The 25729-nt window shown below is 43.6% G+C and overlaps 1 protein-coding gene across 4 annotated transcripts in view; it reads left to right on the top strand.

Annotated features, from left to right (window-relative positions):
* The window catches only part of LOC147246812 (AT-rich interactive domain-containing protein 1B-like), a 169818-nt gene that overhangs the window by 53515 nt on the left and 90574 nt on the right, over positions 1-25729 (top strand). For 3 of the 4 annotated variants that reach the window (XM_086183314.1, XM_086183313.1, XM_086183315.1), the window contains exon 4: positions 5388-5492. In XM_086183314.1, coding sequence (XP_086039440.1) covers positions 5388-5492 — 105 coding nt within the window. The remainder of the gene's footprint in view (positions 1-5387; positions 5493-25729) is intronic. The other variant, XM_086183316.1, reaches the window with a different exon arrangement.

Genomic DNA, 25729 nt, shown 5'->3' with positions numbered 1-25729 from the left:
AAAAGAAGATCAGGCTCATCTGAACACCAAGGTAGAATTCTGGCTTTCTAATCTTAAAAAATGTTGCTCTGTAGTGTGAAGTCAACTACATCTTTTCCTCACTGTTGGGGAGAAAAAAGTAGCTGAAGACAGATGTCAGCCAAAATCAGCTTCACTTAATGGCTGTGAATTTTCCTCTCGCTGCTCTCTGTTTTGTCAGCTGGTGGCATCAAATGTGCTCACTTGCTGTCATGCCAGTTTCCCTGCTTATTTTGAAAGACAGGCAATCAAACTCGTACAAGCAAAGGGCGGCAACATTTCACCTTGTTCCTTGCTTGAATATAGTTACAGAGCGTGCAGTGCAACCAACCAAAAATGTCTCGTACAGCCTACTGAAATGAGGTGTGGGCTTAGAAAGAAGTCAGAAAGAAAGTCAGAGAACTGGTTGGTGTGCTGGTTTGAATTGCTTCTGGGGTGGCAGCATTGTGGCTTTTGTCATTTTAAAGTGATGCCTCATCCAGAATATTTCATTTGCCTGTTAAATACTTGCTTTTTCTCCTTCGCCACCATCTGGTGAATCCAGCATTCAGAAAACTCGCTTGTTAGCAGATGACCAGCAGCAGAACTATACAAAACGTCCATTTACAAACTCAAAAACTTACCGCCCAGTCTAATCCAAGCTGTATTATCAAGCCATGTGATAAATAATCTAAAAACACTGTGATTTGAGCTGTGCACACTCAGCGCTCTATTATGTGAGCATGACGCTGACACCTGGAAGTTATGCCATGTAAACTGTGTAAACATGGCGTGTGGCCGATCAATGCACCGGGAGACGTACAGGACAGAGACTGTATCACTCTGGTCTCCAGGAATTTACAAGTGTGATGCGAGGGTTTCACCAAGTAGTCATGCAGGGGCACATCATGTCCTACTTTCACACACACACACACACACACTTTAAAGTAAAAAACTGAAATGCCACCTGAAGGCTAGCCTCCTCTGCAGCACAACATGACATTTAACCTCTTCTTTGAGGAAATGAGTATTTAATTTCCAGGATTAGCAGTGTAACACAATGCAACAGATTAAATTACAGACTGAGCTGACTAAACATGAGGGTGGTATAGTCTCATATTCCAAACAGCTGTTGATGTGCACCATGGACATGTTTGTGCTTTTTAAACATTTCTCCATCTTCCTCCCGTTCACCAGTGGCTGGGATTAACGTAGTGCTGCAATATTGATTTACGTCCGCATAAATCCTCTCCGGCTCTATATATTACACCACATTCAGCAGTCATCTATTCAATCAAATCTAATATTACACTGCCTCTCCACACAGCTGTCTAATAGCATTTAACTCACAGTTTGATTCCTGCATTCCCTCATGTACTTCAAACGCTTGCTTTCAATATCCTTCATTCGTTTCTACTATGCCAAGATGAAGTCTTTTGAAAAGCAAGGAGGATGAATTAGCGCGTCTGTGTGCATGTGTGCGCATGTGTGTGTGTGGAGACAGGATTAGCTGTGGCCCTAGGCTTAAGGTATGGAGTGGAGTGTATTTTAGAAGCTTCTAAATTAGCTGGGAAATGGGATTTTGAGACAATGGACTGGAAAAAACTCAAATGAAAGGATGCACTCGCAGCACTCCTCTATTTGCCTCTGATGTTCTTTTGCTCTTGCTTTTCTAGTCTTTTTAAACATTTCTCTTCATCTTTTTTCTCTACTCTCTCTCTTTCTGCCCTCCCCCTTTCCAATTGCTGTTTCTATCTCTCTCTCTCTCTCTCTCTCTCTCTCTCTCTCACCCTCTCTGTCCATATTATAGTTGACAGTGATGATGTAAGAATGCGAGTGTAAACAGTAGTATGATAGCATGAGGCTAACCTCACTTTGACCCACTTAAAACAGAAATCCCCTTGAGTACACACGCACACACACACACACAAGCACACACACGCACACGCACACACACAGAGATTCATATGCCTGAGTAAATATTGGACTTGTGTCAGCAGCCACGCTTCTGTTCTCATTCACTCTGATGTCCGTGTGTCTGTGAACTAAACCGAGCGAGCTCACTCGTCCACCAATGTCAAAAACAAAAACACAAAACACAACCACACATCTTGATTTTGCTCTTTTCATCCCCCTCCTTGTTTCCTCAGGCTTTTATTTACCTGTGGATGTGTATTTGTGCCTTATCTGGGTTTTGCAATGATGTAATAAAGGCCTGATGTTTGGCGTGCATCCAGGCTCCCGTTGATAAACAGTCAGGAACTGTGTCCACTAGCACGTCTCTGACGAGGACACTGGCGTGGATTCGAATTAGAGGGAGGGAGGAACTTGTAGCAGGGCCTCTGAATGTACTGAACTCTCCTCACGTGACAGAGCTCACCACAGACTTACGCTAGCCAAACCAGCTACTTCTGGTTAGCTCCCTGCTAACGGTTGTGGATGAATAATTGAAGTCGTGGGCCAGTGTCACACTAAAGGGATCACATTGTCACTGTGCTACGACTCATTTCACCGAGGTTGTCTGATGATCAAAATGATTTATCTACAATTAATCAGCCGCTTCCTTCACAAAGTGAGTCTATAGATAGTTGAGGGAGGGACGTAAAAATACCACAAAGCTTTTTCATGGGATGCAAAATTAGCGCACGCCCCGGAATGCAGTTCAAGACTGTTTAATCATGATTCAAACCATCAGTAAAAGTGCTTCAGGGGGATGAAGATGATAAATCTCTCTATTAGCACAAAATGATCCGAATTTATTGTTTCACTTTTGTCTCATGTTTGTTTTGTTCATATACTCTACTGTTAAGATTTGATGAAGGAGTTTCTTGTAACAGCATTCAACTGTTGAGAATGCTCAATAATATTTTTTACTTTCAAAAATAATTCTTACACTTAACATCGTGAACTCTAAAAGTTTATATATTTTTTTTAACTTTCTGTGAACTGCGTCATGTTTTTCCGCAATTTGTCAGAAAAAAATAAAGCAGAATCCCCACCCTCTTCATTTTTCTCCTTTATTATACATTTTATTTAATGTTATTGTATTGGTAGAAATGTTATGTAGGACCTGGAGTTACCTTGAGGCAAGGAATGTTTGTAAAAGAAACAAAAATCTGGGTGTTTCACAACTTATCAAAGGAATAAAATACAAAGCAAACCAAAAAAAAGTACCACGTCAGATTAATTCTCCTTTATCTAAGAAAACTCCAGTCAGATTACAATGACATGTAATAGTGGAATATATGGTTTAGGGAGCAAAGCAGTGATAGTTTGAGTTCACTTCATGCTCGCAGTAGCACTTTGGCCGAAATATTTTCCGAATAATGCAGAATATTCAGAATACGCCGAGAAGGTAGGAGCTTGACACTCAGCGGAGTTTATTTTTCCTGGCTGTTGTTTTCAGGCGGTGCCATCGTTTTCCTGCAGCGGGGGAAGAAAGCTTTGTGGACACTGGCCCTTAGGATATTAAACACATATCTATATTTTTAGAATTACTGCTTCAGTGATTTAATTGGCTGATAATAGAAGCCAATAGGGCATTTAAGGTCATTACATTCCCCTCTCTTAATAATGGATGAATGAATACATTAACTTTTGTCTCTGTATGCTGGCTGCTGGTAAAGCAGCTTGCAAACTGCGCGCGCAGAGTTACTTTGCAGGTAAATTCCCAAAGAATTAACTTTATCCAATTACATAAAATATAAAAGTTCTCAGTAACATTTACTAGCTCTGATGTCCATATGATTACACTATAAATGCTTTCATAGATTAATTCCACATGATAGGTTTCTCGCTGTGAAGGATAATCTTCACCTCGCTGACAGGAATATTGCTCAGTATAATCACACGACAGATAAGAAATCAAGCTACAGATTTTGAAATTAAAAAAAAAAAATCTGAAGATTTAAGACACCCAGTGTGTGTGTGTGTGTGTGTGTGTGTGTGCGTGTGTGTGTGTGTGTGTGTGTGTGTGAGAGAGAGAGAGAGAGTGTATGTATGATGTGTAGGGCCTTGCGTGTGATCTCTTGCCTTGTCTGGCCTATCAGTTATCACTAATCCTTCCACTCAGAGCTCTTTAACAAGTTGCCATTGTGCTGCAGACGCTTAACATGATGGAGGAACGACCTCCGCAGTGAATGAAAAGAAGCAGGAGAGCGAAGGAGGGAGAGATACAGAGGGAAGGAGAGGGAGAGGGCAACACCTCCGACAATGGAGAGAAAATTGGTTTACACTAGATAGGCTTGTGATTACAGTGGGGAAAGAAAATGACTTGGATTGAACAATAGGACTGAGTGTGTGTTAGTGTCTGTTTGTATGTGTGTGTAATGTTTCGGGGATTAGTGGTTGGTTAGGCCTGGATATGGTTGAAATGAATTGGCTGGTGTGTGTGTGTGAGTGAGTGAGTGTGTGTGTGTATGTGTGTGTTTTATCTGCATGTACTGTATCTGTGTGTGCTGCCTTGTGCTTTGTGGCTCTTTGATTATAAAGCCCATTTACTCCTGGACAAAAAACCCCGGTAACCCTGTTACTAATATCTGGCTTTTGTCTGCAGTGGGAACACGTTTAACCGCATCATTTGTCCCTGGATTGACACAGCTATTGGCTCTATCTCCCATCTGCATTGACGCTAACACAAAACCTGGGTGAAAGCAGTTATTTGCAAATTTTTGTCATTTCTGACACAAATTCAACCTGAAGCAGCGCTCCAACACTGAGTGTGAGAAAGAGGCCGAGCAAAAGATATCAAATGGTAACCGCCACCAGACCCTCAGCCCTCCGTGCTCCCTGCTCGACTGTTTGTTTACATTGTTTTCTGGTGTGTTATAACGTTGCACGGGTCACACCAGCAATTAAAACCAGAAAGGCAACTTGTCGTCCGCTCACAGTGTGAAAGGGCTCCATGTGCTTGTGTTCCAAGTTTAAAAAACTCACATGTATACGGGTGTAAGCAGGGGGAAAAGGCTGTAAGAGTCCAGCGACCCTGAGACACAATCACTCCAACTCATTCCCTTCTCTCTCACTCTCACTCACTATACTATATATATATATATATATACACACACACACACACACACACAATAGTCAGGAACAAGGAGTTACACCACCATCAGGTTCTGTTTGCTGCCTTTAAGACTAAGTTAAGGGCTAAAAAGTGATTTGCAAACGAGGTCCATTGTTCTTCACATGGCTCGCTGTATCAGCACTGTTGTCAACTGACCACAAGCACTTTGACTGAATTGCATGTCATCGATTTCCTAATTTTGCAATAACAACAAAAAAACAACAACTTTGGTCTCCATTTTAGGGCTCCAAAATATTGCCTATATAAATGCGTGAATGTGAAGTGTGTATGGGGCTTTATCATATACCACTGTCTGTCTTCAAAGGAGACCCAGCAGGAGAGCTACAACACCAGTCGTTCAGCCCCAGGGAACTCTGGGAAGGCCAACAATGAGGATGGCGTCTCTCAGGACCGCCCTTCCAGTCTGCCGGTGAGTGAGTGACAGTAAGCAAAAAGCATCGCTAAATATGACTAAGACAGTCACGTAAAACTTTCCGTGGAACAGCTAGAAAAAGCTATGTGGATAAGAGAGATTCTTTCGTTGCAACGTACATAGATTTTCACCTGAAGGCCTCGAAGAAACATCTGCTTCTTCACCTTCTTCCACTTCCTCCTGGTGTTTTAATGTTGAGTTTAAGCTTTTGTCCAATCCCCCCTCCAAAAAACAAAACCCTCTATTTACCTTGTGACCCGGCGATTTGTTTAGGAGAAACACAGATTGGACTGCTCACTTCAGGGTTTGCGTTCTGACCGCGTCCACATTGAAAGTGAGAAGGCCACATGCATCAGTGGTCAAAGCAGCATCCTGTACTCACTCACAGAAACACCCACATGCACAGGAAAGCATATGCACAGACACAGACACCCTTGCAAAAGCACACAGTGACACATGCAAACCCACGCACGCTGCCTCTTGGCATTTGGGTGAGCAAAAAATCATTAAGCAGGCTGACTGGAGGAGTAATTGAGAAAAAATGGCGAGGCCAGGCTGATCTATTAGCAGAGAGAGATGTGGGCTGCTGCAGGTTTTTGGGGGGGGGGGGGGGCTAAACCAATCGTTTTTTTTTACTCTATCACTTTTGTCCCTTATACAGCTCCTCAGCACTTTCAAGAATAGAATAAATAGACATTTGCAAATGGCCGCAAATATTGGTCCTGCTTGTGGTGTGTGCTGTGTAATCTAGCAGACACTTTGGAGCAGGAGTGCAGGGATGAACTGCAAGGAGATGTATTTTTTCACACAGCGAGACATTTAAAGTCAGTTTTTTTCTCATGTGGTCTTGTGTCTTTTAACACACATTGATGGTTGACTTTGTTTCAAATCAGTTGCTGTCTGTTTTCCCCTCTCCCCCTCTCTCTCTCTCTCTCTCTCATACACACACGCACACACACTGTCACACTTTGTACATGCTCTCCTCTGTCTTCTTTTCCGTGTAACATCCTAATAGTATGTTATCTTCTTTATCCCCCTTCCTTTTTCTCTGTCTTTCTCTCTTTAGTTGAATCATGAATCCCCCCCCCTCGCCATAATGAGAAATGGCTGTGATGTATCAGAGTATGCAATCTGGAGCGAGAGCGCAAGGGGGGGCCGATCTATTTGAACCACCACCACTGTCCCATATTCCCTCACCACTTTAATCCTGCCGTTTTACCCCCTTTGGGTCCTCTGTGTGTTTTTACATCCCATCCAAAAAAGTGCACGGCCAGCCGCAGTCCTAATCGGCGGCAAGTTTTGATGAGAGAGACAGACAGAGAGAAAGAGATATGGGTAGATACATGCAGAAGGAGAGAGAAATTGCTCTGCATTTGCCATGCTCTTCCAGTGCTTCCATGCTCTTGCAAGCTGTCACAGCAGCTCCTCTTTCTCACTCTCTCACCAGCTTTTGATGTCAGATCTAAAGCTGCTGTCATCCCCCCCCCCCCCCCGCCTTCCTCTCTGTCAGGCGGGGAGGGACCGCGGGTCGGCAAAGTGTCACGTTGTTGTTTTGGGACGAGTCTGCTGTGTGATGTGGCGGGATTTTTGAAGGGAGACCAAAGGGAAAAGTGCTTTGTCACAATTGCAATTCACAGTGCCCCTGGGGGTCTTTTACAATGCGTTGGAAGTACAGCACGCCTCGAATTCTGTGTCATTGTACACTGTCATACATTGTCATTGTATTAGCGTCTTCAGCAGTGCTGATAAAATAAAATTACAATCACTGAAATACATTTAGGTTTAGACAAGAAAGCCCCAGAGTTTCTGAGTGGCTTCGGCATGTTTCAGCTAAGACTTTTTCTACTCTCCAATTTGAGATGTCCTCAGTGATTCTTAATTCCAGCATTTTTTTTCCCCGATGAAAATGTTTGTTTGTTATTCTCCAGACATTTACAATGTTTCGCTTTACTTCAACTTGTTCTTTTTTCTGGCCTGCTCACAAAATGATGCATTTTTCATTTCCCTGACTCGACTGCTGCTCCACACACAGCGGGTAGCTCAACTTGAGGAACAGCAGGAAAGCATTCACTAACATTTGTTTAGAAAAGCATTAAACTCTAGTTAGAGGATGATTCTGGAATTTTTTCCCCCCCTCATCTTTTTGGAATCCTTCAATCCAATATTATGTGAGAATATTGTAACTGGCAACCGCTAAACTGCTGCACAGGAACATTGTCTGTTATTCTACAACCTCTTAAATTACTTGTTTCTACCGCTGACAGGCACAGATTATTATTACCGTTATTGTTCTTTAATTCTTATTATTACACATTGTGCTCTTTGTGTATTTTACTGGCTTATTGCGTGATTGTTTTTGTTGCCACCCTGCCATGCTTTCATGTGTACTGATGCCAGGTCAACGCAGTGACGTTAGCTAATAATCACCTCCTTTCTGTCTGCACTACAGTCTTTCAGTGACATTTGGAACCGCATTTTGCTTTGGTGTGGGATTTCTTCTCTTAAGCTCCTTTTCCACGGATGAAAAACCTACTAACATCTGGCTTTTGTCTGCAGTGGGAAAGGGTTTGATCGGCGTTCTATCCCAAATCAAGTGACTCCTCTGAAGACATGGATATTTATCAGCTGTGGGGTTCGATCGGCATAGCAATTTGCTGTAGACAAACTGGTTGAAAACCACATTTCTACATGCTAAGCAGGTAGTTTGATAAGTTACTCTCATCTGCGTTTTCCCGAAGAAACGTCAGGCCCCCGCAGCAACAGAGCTCAAGTAAAATTTTGCGTTTTCTTCACCTGGTTCATCGTATCCACTGCTTCCTCTCGGAAAAGTGAAGGAGCTGCACAGATGGCAGAGGCCCCATAAATGACACAGCAGTTGAGACTCTGCATTATTTTTTATGCTAATTTGGCCTAGATGCTGCGAGAACAAGCCTAGGTATTTATTGCAGGGAAAGTCTGACTTTTATAAAGCTTGTTAATTGCATTCTTGGTCAATATAGGGCTTGATTCCTATTATTTGGGTCCCTTTTAGACCTTTTTGAGTCATGCACACTTGTCATTTCTTGGTGCCAAGGAAGAAATTAGCTGTGCATTTTTTGACCCAACTGGTCTTGTGGGAAGTTCCTACCCTGTGAAATCATTTTCATACAGATAAAATGGAATCGACCTGAATCAAGACCGGGATGGTATTTCAATTCCTCATGCACTCTTGGCTGCATTAATGCCGTATTTATCTGCATTGCTGTTAGAGCGCTATTAGAGAACAAATTAGTTTATTGTGTTTTGTCATTGTGAGTTTTGACAACTTTTTCACTTTTTATTGGTTCAGCGCAGCCTCCAGCTTGCATTTACTCTCTAGTTTAACAGCATCATTTCTGTCTACTGATCAATACAGGGTAAGCATTCTCTTATAGTGTTTTGATCTGCCTCAGATGTGCTCTGGTCTGGCTGAGCCTGTTCCTCCACTTGCACACAATTTTTAAGTCAGGAGCCAAAGCAGCGATCGTCTACTGAGACAATGATCCACTCTGTAGTGGAATGAAGGAATTTTGCTTTTTTCTGTTGAGCTGTTCCATTTCTACAGTCACTCTAATTTTCTCGGTGTGGTGCACCAGTTTCAGGCCAGTAGAAGGTGACTTGGCACTGTCCTGGTTTCTGACCAGGTGTTATGGAGCTGGACGACTTGAGTGGCAGAGGACAACATGTTAAGTGCTGCCTTGTCCTACCCCGTTGTTAGTGGTGATCTTACTGGTAGACTAAGAGTGAGAGCTCTGTGTTTACCTCCTCTCTCTGTTGCGCCCTCAGCATCTTTTTTGCCTAACGTCGCTAAGCCGAGCCAGTTCTTCCAGTGCAACAGTGAGGTGAGGAGCCAGGGCTTTCATACCCATTGCCCCCACCCCCTCGTTCCAGTCAGTACATGTTCCCAGCTCTCCTCTGACAGCCTGCCAAGCTGCCGCACAGCCTCCTATCCTCTGGGACATGGGAGAGGATGGCCAGCCATGTGGAAAGACAGAGAGTGAGCCGAGGGTGGGAGGGCTAGGTGAGGAAAAGGGAGGAGAGAGAGAGAGAGAGAGAGGGCGTGAAGCGGTGAAGTGAAACATGGTTATCTTTTTGTCACTTGTTCAGGGTGAGGGATGTTGAATGCAGGCTATGGGGTTCTGGCAGCAGCATGTTATTCACTCACACTCACACACATATACACACACACACACATACACACACACTCATTTACAGACAAAAATATTCTTGTATGTCTCTCAAAGCTCATTTGCCCCTCCTTGACTTATTTTCCATCAGACAAAAGGGAAAATTCAGAAACGCTATCTCTCCCTCTCTCTCCCTCCCCTCTCTCACCCGTCCACCTTGCCCTCCTCTGTTTTTCTGAGTGGTAGGTCACGAATGATTGACAGGACACAGCTGGAGAGGCCTGCTCCCCTCCACTCTCTCGCTCTCTCACTACAGACACACTCACACTCACACACATACACACACACACACACACCGTTTTGGTTACGAACGCACGTTTGTGTGCACTTTGATACACATTCTGTCCTCTGCATGCCGGTTACACTCTGTGTGTGTGTGTGTGTGTGTGTGTGTGTGTGTGTGTGTGTGTGTTTGTGTGTGTGTGCGTGCGTGTGTGTGTGTGTGTGTTCTCTCTCTATGAGAGAATGTCAGTCAGTCTGCCTATACAGTATGTTCTCTCTCTCTGGCTCTCCCACTGCTGTGTTTTATTTTAGAGTCCCCAGGCAGGCAGACAGGCAGGCCAGCAGGCAGCACAGAGTAATGTCATCCAGCAGGGTTAGATTCAGCCTCCACATTAGTGCACACGGGGGGGTGGGGGGGGGGGCAGGAGGAGAGCAGAAAAGGAGGCAGAAGTAGTCAAGGAAGCAAAGAAATGAGACACAGATTAAAAGGGATGGTGGAGGGAGAGGGAAGGAAGAAAAAGATGGGGTTATAAAAATGGACCCATGTGGAGAGAAAAACACATTATATCAAATTATAGTTGGACGTTTGCTTTAGAATATACACAGATTACATACTGTAGGTGCAAATCATTCAACACATATTTTGGGAATTCAATAATGCTGACAAAATGTGTCAGCAGCTATATCAGTTGCATGTAGGAATTTAATTGCAGCCTATATATTTATGAGAGTGGAATATATATTTTTGTGGAGGGAGAAAAGATGGTTGTGTGAGGCAGAGAGGGAGGCAGGGAGGCTGGGAGACGAGATGTTCTCTGGACCCTGCTGCCTATTCTTAGAACAGCCAGCAGCACTGAAGGCCACAGCAGCTCCCTGCCACTGCCATGAACACATAGCAGGTCTGAGAATAGGACAGCTAATCTGAAGACAGTTTCACACTGAGAGCTATAGTGCAATGCTCACGGTCACATGACCAGCCAGTCTGAAACTTGCAAACCCATTCCCTCAATTTGAAGGAATTAGAACCAAGATTAATTAATGTATCATCACTTTATAACTCACCATGTAATATGGGATGTTTGAATCATAAAGCAAGTCCTCCAACCCGCCTCAAATGTGCCACATGTGATCTGTTTTCACCTCTGCCCCGCTTCAGCTCAGACCCAGATATCATGATGCAGCGGGTCGGAGGACCCTGTCTTCATTTAAAATGCAGACAGGCTATTTTTCCGCTTGTATGCCGACATGTTTTCTTTTGCGCCTCATGAATCATTTAGCATGCACACACTCAGTTTCATGTACATGCATAGTTTTTTTGATCCTCAAGAGCTGTGAACACGTGTTTTTGCTGGGGCCGTACCATTTGTCCCCCACGGCTTGAAAATAAAGACGGTGAAATTCCTCTGTGCCTCTCATCTGCGCACATCGTCACCGTTCGCTTTCACCGCAAGAATATATCTCTGATCGTGGCAGAAATTAAATCATGGTGTTCCCCTCTGATTCAACAGTTGCAAGACATTTGCAAGACACAGTGCCTTTACTTGATGTTTTAAAGTGGATTTATTGTCATAGTCTGAATGAAACTGGACTGAAATCATACTAAAGTGGATATCTTTATAAATTCGGACTAACACACCTTGATAAAGCGGTTTGATTTGCAGTGCTCTGGTATGTGCACACTTCAGTTGGTGCTAAATTGATTGTCCCGTTGGTCCTGCGTCTTTAACCCAGAGGTCAAGATGGCAGTTGCTCGGGCAAACCGACACTCTGCCGAAAGGATGTGGAGACAAACTTAATGCGGTCTCAGCTGAAGAAGTTGTCTGTCTGCTCTTGGACTGCGATGACGCGTGCCAACTTGTTTGGTGTGTGACGCAAACAATGAAATGAAAGAAATCCTGATCACAACCAGCCATAAGCGTGCATGCCACCACCTACTGTTGCGCTGGCGGACATAACGCCTGTCAATAAATCAGTTCTTCTGGCGCTTGTATTGTGGGACAGAAGTCCAATTAAATGTGTGATTTCTAGTTGGGCTGGAAATGATGTACCCTGAAGCCATTTAGTTGTAAGGCTGAGCCTCTTTGTCAAGCATCTGCACTGCTGTGGTTTTCGTCTAGCAGGACCAGTGAATCCCTACCAGCACGCTGCTACAGCTGACACTGCTCTCTTATCCCCTGTGGAGGAGAAACACACTCAAAGAGAATTTCCCAATGGGGATCAGTAAAATATGTTTTTTTTCCTCTTGGCTTTTAGTTGTATCTTGATGGCTACATACTGTTCTACCTACTGGGAACGAAGCTGGCCAGTGTAGGTTGTTAAAGCAAACTGGTAACACAAGGCTGAGCAGCAGTGGTGGAGAGACGGGGGGTTGGGGGGGTGGAGGAGGCCATGTTTATACCCAGCCACCCTTGACAGGCTGGCTGACGGCAGCCCAGCGCAGCAAAGTAAAGGGTAGATGAATGTGTGTGTGTGCACGCATGTACAAGTATTACACTCACCTACCCCTATGCTTACACATGAGTACACCCCTAGTGTGTGACAGGCTTTATGATTTGAGAGTGAGGGGAAATGGAGAGGGATGAACTTGGTTATAAAAACACCAGTCCAGTTCCACTGGCGCCTCTCCACCAACCTCTCCTACAGAGGGGGGGGGGGGGGATAAGGGAGGAGGAGAGGGAGTGAGGACTGACCCTTGAAGGAGATAAATGTTACTCCTCTGCATCTTTTCTTTTTTTATCCTTTGCCCATGAGTTCTCTTCATCTGGCTGCTGTCTTTTGTCAAGGCTTATTTCTTCTTTGTTTCTCTGTAGGATTAGGAAGACTAGTTCAAATTTAGGACAAAAGAGGACAGAGAGAGAGAGAGAGAGAGAGGGAGAAAAGAAGACAGAGAGAGAGAGAGAGAGAGAGAGGGAAAGAGGGAGACCACGGATCTCTAGTGCAGTGATAACCAGGATCCTACTCAAACACCTTTTAAAAAGCAGCATGATGTAAATGTACAGTGAATGACTTCCAGTCACAAAAAAGTTGCATTCAAAATACAACAAAGCAGCGGGGTAATGCCCAATTATCTGTTTTTTCAAATGAAGTTGTTAAATATTACTTGCACTAAATAATATCTTGTGTGATTATTTTATATTATGATTAAAATGTAATTATATCTAATTATGTCATGGATCCAACTTCAAAGAGCCTCATGCTTCTTTCCCTTTAGTATCAGGTTTCTTCAAAGAGAGATCAGAGGAGATAGTTAGTAGACTGTCAAATCCAAATATGTGAACATGAAAAAGTGTTTTGGTGCAGTGGTCAGCGCTGTCGCCTCACAGCAGGAAGGTTGTGCTTGGAGCCCCGGCTGGAGCGCGGGATCTGTCTGTGTGGAGTCTGCATGTTCTCCCTGTACCTGCGTGGGTTCTCTCCGGTACTCCGGCTTCCTCCCACAGTCCAAAGAGGTGCAAGTTAGGTTAATCAGCAACTCTAAATTGACCGTAGGCGTGGCTGTGAGTGTTGAATGGTTGTCTTTCTATATGTGTTGGCCCTGTGAATGACTGGCGACCCGTTCACGGTGAACCCCACCCCTAGCCTAACAGCAGCTGGGATAGACTCCAGCCCCTCGTGACCCTCAACAGGATAAGCAGTAGAGGATGGATGGATGGATGGAAAGTGTTCTGCAACGTAGCAGCGTTGGCTTTGTAAGGCTAGCACCAGCTAAAGCCACCTGTCAATCCAGTCCTTTAGCCTCTTGCTCACTAGCAACTGGTAATAGCGTAGCATCATCTTTAATATTGGTGAAGGAGGACTGATATCTCCACGTCAGGACGTAACGTATAGTGGTAGGGTTTGCCTGTGCTCTTCTCCCAGACAGTTGATGATTATGGCATGACAGTCTAGTCTAGTTCACTCACTGGAGTTTATTTTGCTTTTAATAAAATACTTATTCATACTGATAAGAGGAAAGTTAAGAACCAAATAGATCTCAATTGCGTTTTTGATATATAGATTTCATTTTCTCCAACCCTTAATGCCTCATACCCACTTCTGGCTCTAAGTCCTCCATTATGAATGGTTACCACATTAATATTTAAATTAACTGTTATAATGGCTTCAAATGTTATCGAGCCAATCTGGAGTGAAGATTGGAAACATCAATTTTATATTCATCAATAGTTTGGACATGGAAACCTTCTCTGATGTTTCAGTGCAGCTGCCTGGAGACAAGTCTCTTCCACTCTGGGTAATAATGGAGGCTAACGTCAAAGAGGATTTGAAGATGAGCGACATTTGCTGCAGACCAAGAAGAAAAGAAAGAAAAGACTACATGGTCCTTCTCATTACCTCCCTCTCACTTTCTTACCTTCCCTCACTCCTTCCTGTGCCTCTCCTCTGCCTGTTTTGCTTTGCCCCCTCTCTTTTCACTCCCTCTTTTCCGAGCTTCAGCCATCCGCTGGGTTTATTTTTATGTCTGGACCTGGATGTCTGGCGTCCCAGCATGCTGGCTCGGCAGGCAAGGAATGAAGGAAGGAGCCAGCAGGGGAATGGAGGACAAGTAAAGCGAAGGATTTGAGAAAGGGTTGGATGGAGGAAGGAGCCATTAGGGAAGGAATATTCTGTCATCAACATGGCTCCCTCTGGCTGCTGGGAGGCTGAAATTACATCTGACTTTGAAGTTAAGGGCAGCAACAACATCATCGTTGCTATAGTGAGGTGTGTGTGTGTGTGTGTGTGTGTGTGTGTGTGTGTGTGTGTGTGTGTGTGTGTGTGTGTGTGTGTTAACTCCTTGGGAGGTTTATTATGCATGATCCACACTGTGACGAATCCTGATGGCACTACAGTGCTGTTATTAATCTACTCTCGTAAGATACCTGCGCTTTTAACTCATACACACACACACACACACACACACACACACACACACAAACCTGTGAATTAATGATAAAATGCATTCACAAACACGCACACATACACACACTGACTCACTCACGACCTGTTTCACAGCTGGATTCAAACTTCACGTTGTGCCTTTTAAAGATTAAGATAAAGTTTTCCCTCTTATTATCTTTGAGAAGGTTTAGCTTGCTGCACACTGTGCTCATAGGCAAATGCAAGCACACACACACACACACACACACACACACACACTCACTCACTCACTCACTCACTCACTCACACACGCACACACAGAGTTGTTCTGATTGTAGATATCTGTGTTTGGGTCCTGTAATATTTATGGCGATAGATAGCTAGATAGATGGATAGATGGGTAGTTAGATAGATTCACAACTGAAGGAGGTATAGAGGGAATAGAGAGAGATGGCGGGATCGAGAGGGTGAAAATAATGTTCCATTAATGCAGAGCCAGACTCTTGCTGAGGGCCCAGCGCCAATCTGCATCTCCCCACAGTCTCCCTGCTATACATTTTTCATGAACGCTGAGCGAGAATTAGCGACGGATTGCTGCTGCAAATCGCTTCTCCTTGGTCGGGGGCCGATGGAGAGGGAGACAAAGAAAGAAGGGTGAAAGTTAAAGAGGAATGGACGCGGAAATGAGGAGAGATGAAATACAGAATGAGAACAGGATGATTGAAAGAGCTGTGTGGGTTTCAGGGTCGTTTGATGGTTGGACAATCATCACTTCAGCATCGTATATACTGTTAGGAAAGTAAGAGATGATTCCAGATGGGGGTCCATTTTCAGGCATCAATGGATGCTGGAGCAGCCTGCACATCTAGCAAATGCCTCTGTAATTCCTAATTATGGACGCCTCCAACGGCATTATCCTTCTTATACTGTGATCACTTATCAACATCATAAATAATAAGAACATTCATTAATATTTTCATGCATTTTTGCGATCAAAATCTACAAGCAACAACTCCATGGTAACGCCCCGAGGCTTTGAATAATACCTAGAACTTCATTACTGACCATCCCACAAGGTTCTTATGCAACAAGAACATTGTTTGTTACTTCAGTAGCTAGCAGGAATGCTTGCATTAGCTTAGTTAAATTTTCAAAGTTAACAAGTGTTTGTAAGGTTGACAGTAACTCCCTGTTAACAATTAACAGCACAATCACGATCTGGCTTACCGGACGTGCAGCTTTCCCCAACCAGCATCAAGATTTTCCCCAGAAAATGTAAGTCCGTGTCTGCTGTCCACCGTGGCCTGGGGTAGAGAGATGATCCGCAATGTGAGACGATCACGTCTGATAACAAGACACCTGGGGCTTTGAACATGAGGCAGCCTCCCTTTACGCTTGTTGTTAAGATTGTCAGATTTAATTTATTAACAGCTATATGCCAATATCAACAACAATCGTTTGTAGCCAGGACTACCAGCGGCTGCATCGTTTTGCAGCAGTGCATTAATTTTTTTCCTGAAGCTTCCAACATTCAACCTATATTTCTGTACTGTTTATTAAGCACTTGTTAACTGGCTGTATCCTGCTTTGGGCTTGTCAAACTATTGTAGTTAATCTGTTGCAATAAATACGTTTGGCTGCTTCGCTGTTCCTATGATCACATTTTAACTGTAACTACTTAGTAGGCATCTGTATATCAGGTGATCATAGACACCAAGCAGCCAATCAGACTTGATTATTCAGTGATTATCATATTTGCTTTAGTTTCTAGCTAATGTACTAGTCTCCTCTCAGTGGAATTCATTTCAGGGATTTCTTTCGCTCTCCTCTCTTTCCTTCTCCACATATTTCCTCTCCTTGGCCTGTGTAACATATAGCGGTGACCCCAATCTTAGCCTGCTCTCTCCACTCCAATATAGCGCGCTTTCATTTTCCTCTGGTGGCCTTGTGCTACCATTACAGACCCTCACTGACTGACCGACCGACACATGGGCTCATTCAAACGCTGACTGGTTTTCTACTTGCTCTCGCTTTCTGTGAAGGACAATTGTCCAGTCTGAGTTTGGCCAAATGAGATGAGCAGCAGTTGTGGATGTTTGGCGGCGCTAAGAACATGTACTGTTATTCCCGGACACATGTGCTCATTTCACTCTTTTACCTCAATTTTAGAATGTGATAAAAGTGAAAAGGTTTTTAAAGACAGGAGAAACAACTTATATTTGTTTCTGTTGTGGTTTTCAATGTATGTTTAACGTCCAGATGGCCGTGTCCCAGGCCACTAGTGAGACTGTTTCCATTTTACTGTCCACTGCTACAATATTACAGCTTTACGGACCGAGACGTGTGTATCTGTACCACTGATGAGAAGAAACAGGTCTTTGGCAGAGAGGACATGTGTATTTGTGTGTGTGTGTGTGTGTGTGTGTGTGTGTGTGTGTGTGTGTGTGTGTGTGTGTGTCTACATGCAGGGCCTATGATTGCTGCTGTAATCTGCTCTCTCCTGCCAGCCACAGTTATTACAGTTGTCGATATGGTGCTCAGGGCTTTATAGACTCAAGCAAAGAGACTCAAGCTGGACGCTCGCCAGTGTGTGTGTGTGTGTGGGGGGGGGGGGGATGCTTTATATTTGTTTGCACCCTTGCATGTGACCATGTTTGTGCATGATTCCTTCTTTATACTGTATGTAATTCATCTCTCCTCTCTTGTAAATATCAGTTCAACTGTGTGTTAATTGTTTATCTCAGCATTGTGTGCTGTTTATTTCATCTATGTCTTTGCTCAGCCAGCTTGAGTTATTCATAGAATCAGTTGTTCCACTGCTAATGTATGCAGACTGGAATATGAGAGGTGTGGAAAAATTAGAAGCACCTATGGAGGCCTTTGTGTCTTGAAGGGTTTTAAAATGTGCCCACGTCTGTAGCTCTCTGGGGAAAGAGCTGAGGTGCCCTGAAACACCTTTTTTTGTGCTGTAAATGAAATGATGCGGGTAAAATATCAGTGCTGGTGTTATTATTGACATTTCTTTCTATATGTATATATAAAAATCTGTGGGCTGAAAATTTGCATGGTTTCACACAGAAGCACTGATTATAAGAAGCGTTCGAACATGACATAACAGACTTCTGTTGACTCCGCTCACGCTTGAAGTTGTCTGCACTGTAATTACGGTCGTCTTTCCATGTTTCATGTTCTTGTGTGATTGATGTCTATATTTTTTGGTAAAATTTGAGAGAGGTGGTCTGCTATGACCATCAGTAGATCGCGTTGCGCTCTGAAGTCGCAAAGCCCCTAAAACACTTGCCAATGCGTCAGTACGGGATCTGTGATGCTCAAAATCATCTTCTGTGGTTGATTCTGACTCTGTTTCATTCCTCTGGTGCAGTTTTGGATCAAATGTTGCACTGAACACAGCTGCCACCTTGATGTCTCACACACGGTTGCAGCATGTTGCATCTGGGAACAAGTATCAGGCTGTTTACATTGTTTTTGTGTGAATGTGTGTGTATGCATAATATCTGTATGATTTTTACTTTTTTCTGGGGAAAATAATTTATGAGACTTGCTATAGGATGACATGCATGCAGGCGAGACAGAAAAGAGGAGACAAGAGGTCTGAGTGAGGGAACAGAGGAAGCTGGAAAGGAAGAAGAGAGGTCTGGAGGGGTTTTCTCCTCATGGCGTTCAGCCCTTGGTTGGTCTGTCCTCTTCAGTTGTTTATCGTCCTGCCAGCCTGATCAGGACTTGGCAGTGGGTTACAGTGGGACTGAAACAATACTTTGCTTTTGTAACACTGTCATGCATGCATAAACACACACACACACACACACTGTGAGGGTCACTGATGGCCCATTTTTGCAGCTGCACTGCTCTTTTGGTGCATGGCCATCTGTCAGATTTGGCCAAATGATTAAAATATTTTCTCTCTCTTACTCTCTCTTGCACTCTCACTGTGTGTGTGTGTGTGTGTGTTTGTGTGTGTGTGTGTGTGTGTGTGTGTGTGTGTGCGTGCGTGCGCGTGCGTGTGCGTGTGTACGCGTACGCGTATGAGTATGAGATACATCTCCAGTGCCAGTATGTATCAGCACTTTGATTTGGGTCCCTGCACTTATCGGCAATCAGTGACCTCCAAGATTTGTTAAAAGTACAAGCCTTGTGTGTGTGTGTGTGTGCATGTGTGCGTGTGTGTGTGTGTATATATTGTTGCATTTAATGTTTCATCACTGGACGGATGTGCTGCACTGGAAATTAAGAAACAATATCCCGTCTGTTCACTGAAAACATCTTGTTTTTAATTGATTCTTTATGAGCTCTGATTCTTGGAAATGTTTCTTTGTACTGAGTAAGGTTTGATTGTTATAATTGATGCGTATTAGGTTTTAATTATTGTTTCTCTATGGCCTGAGCATGTTTTAATTATTTTAATTATTCCATTATGTTTAAAAACCCCCCTTGAGTGCAAATCAGATTTTAAAAAAATCTGGTGGAAAGTTTGAACAATGTGCACAAGTTCATTTACAGGAAATAAGCCTTGACCATATATGGTAAGGGTCACTGTGGATTTTAAAAGTTGTGCAGTGCTTTTGTAGTAACATACCTTATTGCCTTTTTGAGGAAAAAAATACAGATTGTGCTTTGACACGTCAGTGAAATCTGCTTCACTTTTTGAACATTTAGAATAGATTTGTACTTCTAATTGAGCATTCTCACAAAGTCAGTTGCATTCCAGCATCTGCAGGAGGGCCCAGTCAGAACAACACCCACCCGGTGATTAATGGAAGACCCCTTCCACCGCTTACCTGTGCTAGAATAGTTTTTAAAAAAGGATCTAAATGCTTACTTTACGTTTTTCTAAAAGATGTGAACATTGCTTGAACCAAACACCAAACTCTTCAGGACAGAATCGCTATGTGTAGGCAGCGCACAAATCTCACACACAAACCAAACTCCCATACACACACACACACTCAGTCAAAGTAATTTTGAAGTCTTGTGATAGCTTTGCATAGCATTTGTCCTAATGGCGTGCCTCTTCCCAAGTCAGCGCATCCATTAGGAGCCATATTACTGCCACATAATGGCTTATTGGTAGGTGCGGGGAAAACTACCAAGGAGCCGGGATGAAAGAGAGAGGAAGACAAAGAGAGGATGAGATGAAGAAAGATGTCTCTGGCGAAGCCTCTGAATTGAGTTACAGCTGTTATGATTTTTGTCTGTCTCTCAAAAGAGTTTTTTCTTTTTCATTTCTGGTTTCCACCCTTTTTTTCTTTCACCCTCCAGGCTATGGGAGGGTTTTATCCTTTTAATGAGCCACTGATTCTTTCTTTTTTTTTTTTTACCTTTACCTCATTTGCTCTGGATGGAGGGAAATATTTGTCATACTGTCAAAGCCGAGTGTGTGTGTGTGTGTGTGTGCGCGTGTGTGTGTGTGTGTTTGTGTGTCAACTGAGACAGACCTAAGTGGTGAAAAGTGTTAACACCATGGCTTTGGTTGATGGAAGTGGACTCATGGGTCGGAATAGTTTGGCACATTGTCCCAGGTTGCTTTGTTGTCCTCCCAACCGTATCAATATGCAGCAAGATGGGTGGTTTGCACTTGACTTGATTGCTTTAATCGGGCCATTTGTAACACACACACACGCACACACATAGTGATCATTATTTGCTCCGTGCAATGGTCGCTCCAAATCTACTGTTTTTATAATATTTTGTGCAGGGAATGTGGGACTGTTGTGCTCTGTGCAGTTCAACTTTGCATGAGTCATTATTCTCCTACACAATCATATGCATATTGTGTAAACACATACACACATGCATGCACACAGACACACGTGTACACACACACACACACACACACACACGTGCACACACATACACATACTCAGACAAACACTTTGGAGAAAGAAAAAGTTTAAAGGTGATCTCTGTTATGAGCAAAATCCATAAATATGTATGACACAGATTGTAGTGTGTGCACTTGCACAGCACACAGCTAAATGAACTGTTCAGTGTGTGTGCGTGCGTGTGTGTGTGTGTGTGTGTGTGTGTGTGTGTGTGTGTGTGTGTAGACTTGTATGGTGCCATATCGGTAGCTATTTGGTCTCAGAGGCAACTCAGCAACCCTATGCTTACTTGCCGATTGGGCTTGGGTAGCATATGTGTTGGTGTGTGTATGTGTGTGCGTGTGTGTGCTGGACATGTGTGTCTGTGTGGGTTAAAATGATGTGGAAATCAAATTCACCTTGAAGTGTCCTTCTCTCTCCCCTCACCACCCCCGTATTTTTGCCTTCGCCTTTGCTTTGAACGCACTGCAGCACTCAGTTCAAAGAGAAACGCCTGCTTGTGAGTGTGTGTAAGAGTGTGTGCGTGTGTTTGTTAGGAATGACAGCAGGATTTGAGATGGAAAGACCCGCTGCTGCACTCGTCTAACACCCCCCCATCCCTCCCCATCAAAGAGAAGCCAGGCTTATAGGAGCGCTTGTCCTTCTTCCATCACTTCTCCCCAAGCAACGTGGGACAGAGGAAAGGAGCAGGGATGGAGAGGGTGAGACAAGGTCAACAGAGAGGAGGAGAAAGAGGGAAGGAGGAGATGAGAGAAGGAATGATGTAGATTGACTCAGATTGGGGGGTGACAGAGGTATGGAGAAGTCAGAGAGACAAGATCTCATTTGGCCCTCAGTGACCTTTGACATGCTTTTGAGGACAGGAGGAATGGCAGGGAAGGAGGCGGGAACCTTGGATTGGTGCTCCATTTCCTCACAGCTTCTCACTCTGGGCTAAAGAGGGGTATTTTGTGATATTAAAGTTAAGTCTTTTGTATCATAGTTTGCATGCATTCATGTAAGGGAGTCATTTGATGTTCTGTGTTTGGCATCAGTTCATTACCCTTGCATTTAAAGCTGTGGACTGTGCTACACGAGTATGTTTGTGCATTGATTTTCTGTGTTTGTCTGTGCATGCATATGGATTTGAGCTTGTATACTTGCACACAGTCAGAAGCACATACACACAAACATTCTCGTGACAGGACTCTGACAGTCTTATTGGACCCTTTGACCTAAAGGTCACCCGCTGGGTGCCATTGATAGCTTCAGATTAGCACTTGATATCTGATATTCAGGCTAGACTTTAGTGATGAGTGTGTACCGCATTCTTGGTCCCAGACACAACCTGAGAGAGGACGGGCCAGAGAGGAGGAGACGATTGGGAAAAAAGAAACAATGAAAGATGGAAGGAAGAAATAAAATAAACATGATTTCAGGGTATCAAAATTTGCTTTATTGAAGATGTGACAAAGTGTCGTTTGCAACCCCGTCTGCAATTTGACTGCTTGAGCACATGCTTTTAGAGAAAGATGTGATTGTGGAACAGGAGACTGCTATTTGTTTCCAGTGACAGTTATTGTTGTTACCATGCCAACCAAGCCATGATGTTTCTAAACCGTAACCGTGGTGTTGTCACATCATATTTTGTTCTGATAATCACCGGCGAATAACCCATTTTATCTACTTCTTGGTTTTTTAAGGGCACATTTAAGACGGAAGGTTGAAAGGATGAACTGGGACAGAAACCAGGTTTAAGATTTAACATTCTTGTGAAATAAAGAGGAGTGGATGCACAGGAAGCATGTCAGATCCAGAGACAGGAAACATTTAGACTGCAAGAGAACAAATATTTAAATCCTCACCAGCAGGCCAGATGGAGCGACTGAGTGTCGCCCTATCTTTCTCTCTCTCTCTCTCTCTCTCTCTCTCTTTCGCACTCTGATTCTGGCTCGCGTGCTCCTCCTGGGTCCCACAGAGGCCGATTTAAGACAAGAAAGCGACAGGGCAGGAGACAGTAAAGGTCACCTCATCTTTCTCTTCCTCCCTCCTTCCTCAGTCCTTCCATGTCTGAAATGATTTCCACTCAAACTCCTCCACCAACTTAATTCTGCTTCCCTAACAGAGAGAAATGTTGCAGCTCAGTGTTAGAATCGGAAAAGAGAGGAGGAAAGGTTAAACTTCACCTGTAGCCTCCTTTATTATTACAGCGCCTGTCACTTCAAGCACTTGAGCCATCATCTATACCTCCAAAATGTAGATGTTTTACTTTTATGTCTTTAGTCTCCCATTATTCTTCCATGTCTATGGATTCTATTTTCTCTCCTTATCTCACCTCTGTCCCATTCCAATTTGTCTTCCTTCCTCCATCCTCGCTTTTTTATTCCCCACCATTTTCCTCATCCCTCTTTCAATCTCATCCCTTCTTATTTCTTGTCCTCCTCCTCCTCTTTCACCCCTTTCTCTGTGATTCAGGAGGCTGTAGTCTCCATAAGGTCAGTCCAGGCTGACATTTTCCGTGAATCCTCATTGATTTCCGCTCTCTGTATTTTGATTGGCTAACCAGAGCTGCCTCCATTTCTTGCCAATCCCCTTTAACCAGGAAGCCAGCCAGCCAGCTGACCCCCGGGGTCAACCAGCTCCAAATAGCTTTTTCTGTACTGCTACAGTCTGGCCTGCTCTATTTTTCTCCCTTTTCTACCTTCACATCCTCCTCTTGCTGCAAGCTAAGGAAAGAGGGGGATGAGAGAGGGATCGATGCAGAAGAGGGATTATAAGGTTTACAAGGGAAGTTTACAAGGCCAGTGGTTCTGTGGTTCATGCTCTGCCATGGCACCTTAATGTGGCTCCACGGGGCCCTCGGCAAGAAAATGAATTGTTGGAATATACTTAAATTTCAGAAGAAATTCCATATTTTGTGACTGTTGTATTTAAGGTTTCTTTTTGCTCTGCTCCAGCTGCGAATACAGAACCAATGCACCTGGGATTATTACTACATGCTATGCTAGATTACTACTATGCTAGTGGTTCATTAGCTGGTTCTTGTTAAATAAATGTAAATCCTCCAACATTACACATATTTTGTTCATACACAGTAATCAATGAAAAGGCCAGACCTGCAATGCGACGTGACTTGAATCCATTTGAATCCAACAGAAGAGGAAGGTGTCAGAAATAACTGCACCTGAGATTTGAGAAGGACAGATGACCATGATCCTCTTCACCAACAAAAGAAATTGTATTGGCATGAAAAGCTGCATTTCGATGTTTTTCCTTGCCACTTATGTCTGTAAGGAAATAGTTCAAATACTTTCCACATCACACCCCAGGTAGTAAGAGAAGGGTCGATTAAAGATGTAGTACAGCAGCTGGTCCACATAACTACGCTGTAAATGTGGGTTACAGAGGATAAAAACAGTGAAACAATCCCGGTATAAACGACGCCATAGTTGAGCACACCTGTGATCCATCTCTACTCATAGGTACACATGATACCTGCACGAGCTGTTACCCGCGAAGGTAGTTCAAGAGTAACTAAACTCCCCATCCTGTCTTTGCACTCTTTGCACTTTTCACATTGTTGCACGTCAGAGGAAACCTCCCCAAACTCCGATGATAGCCACTGGCATCATTAGACACCAGTTTCTTCGTGCCGCTAACTATTATTTTAGTATTTGTATTATATACAGTAATATAAATTACGCTTTTCCTTACCTTCTGACATTTACAATACACAATGTCACAACGTCAGATGTTTAGGTTAAACGTGGCCGAAGTTTGAAGAAACGAGGTAAAAGCGTCTAAAAGTACCGTAATAGAAGGAGAATTTGGACACTCTGATATGGAGGTGCGCCTTCAAGAGATGGGAGATACAGTGGCCTGATTCACACTGAGGATGAACTCAGTGGCTGCATAAACATAAGATGGATAAGCTTTTTTTTTTTTTTTAATCATCTAAACATCCGCTGGAGTCCAAGAAAATATAGAGCTGGAAATATTATAATTAGGTCCCTTTAAGGACGCTGAGGTTTGGGCTTGGTTCGTGTATGACACTGCTTAAATGACGGCAGAAACATTAACTAAGAATGTGTTTCAGTCTGTGTAGCTTTACGGCAAAATCAAGCCACTTCCTGCTTCCGTGATAATATTGAGAAAGTGAGAGAGATAAACAGAAGATGACATGTACACCCTGAGTGATGCATGCACTTGTTTTGCATAAGACATATCAGGGTATTATACCTCTATCTCTGTCTGTCCCTTTATCAGTCTGTGTTTTCTTCTATGCACCCTCCTTCCCCTCCCGGCTGCTTCCTCCTGCAGAAAACGCCATCCTCGTGAGACAGCGGTGGCGGCGAGGGTAGAAAATGTCCAAATGCAGCAGCGTAAACAAACGGGCAGACAGCTCTCGGTCTCTCTCTGTGAAGTGATAATGTGTTCCCCACACTGTTTTTGTTCTCATGCTAATGAAGTGGACCGCATTGGTAATCACTTTCAAACCCTCAGCCAAGGAAAAAGTAGAAACGGCAAAACAAAGGCTCAAACAAATGAATGCTGTGCAGTCGTTGGTGTGTGTTTGAGTTTGAGTGTGTGTGAGCATGGAGTTGGAATTAATTATTGTGGAGAAAAAAAAGTGAATGTTTGTTTGAAGTATTTGTGCCTCAGTTTGTATCGTGTGCAATCCTACAGTCCCACCACTGTACGACCAGCTGCCATGACCGCTTGCAAGTGCAGGTCAAAGGTCACAGGGTGCAGCTGGTCAGAAAAGAAATATTTAGAATGGAAATTGTTTATTGATCCGGGTGAGTTACTTGGAGTGCCCCCAACCCTAAAAAATGTCACCTTCCCAACAGTCATTCAATATTAGGCATAGAGGCCCTGGTTCAAAAAAATATTAGGTTCATAAGATTTAATTATTGATATATTATGAGTGAAAGTTCAGCTGCAGAGTCATACTCCTGAAACTGATGTCATGTGATACTGAGAGAGCGTTCACTGCTTGCAGCTTCAGTGTCGTAATAGATTGTTTGTCCCTCCCTCACAATCAGTTCTTGAGCTTACAGACATGTTTTTTTTTTTTCCTAGCTGCCTCACTTCTGTGTGACTCCAGGAAACACAAAGAGCCAGCCACGTACAT

Source organism: Aulostomus chinensis, chromosome 17, assembly GCF_037954235.1.
Source record: "Aulostomus chinensis isolate RoL2024-O1b breed Wild chromosome 17, RoL_Achi_v1.0, whole genome shotgun sequence".
NCBI lineage: Eukaryota > Metazoa > Chordata > Actinopteri > Syngnathiformes > Aulostomidae > Aulostomus > Aulostomus chinensis.
Note: the sequence above shows the minus strand (reverse complement) of the source record. Positions and strands in the feature narration are given on the sequence as shown.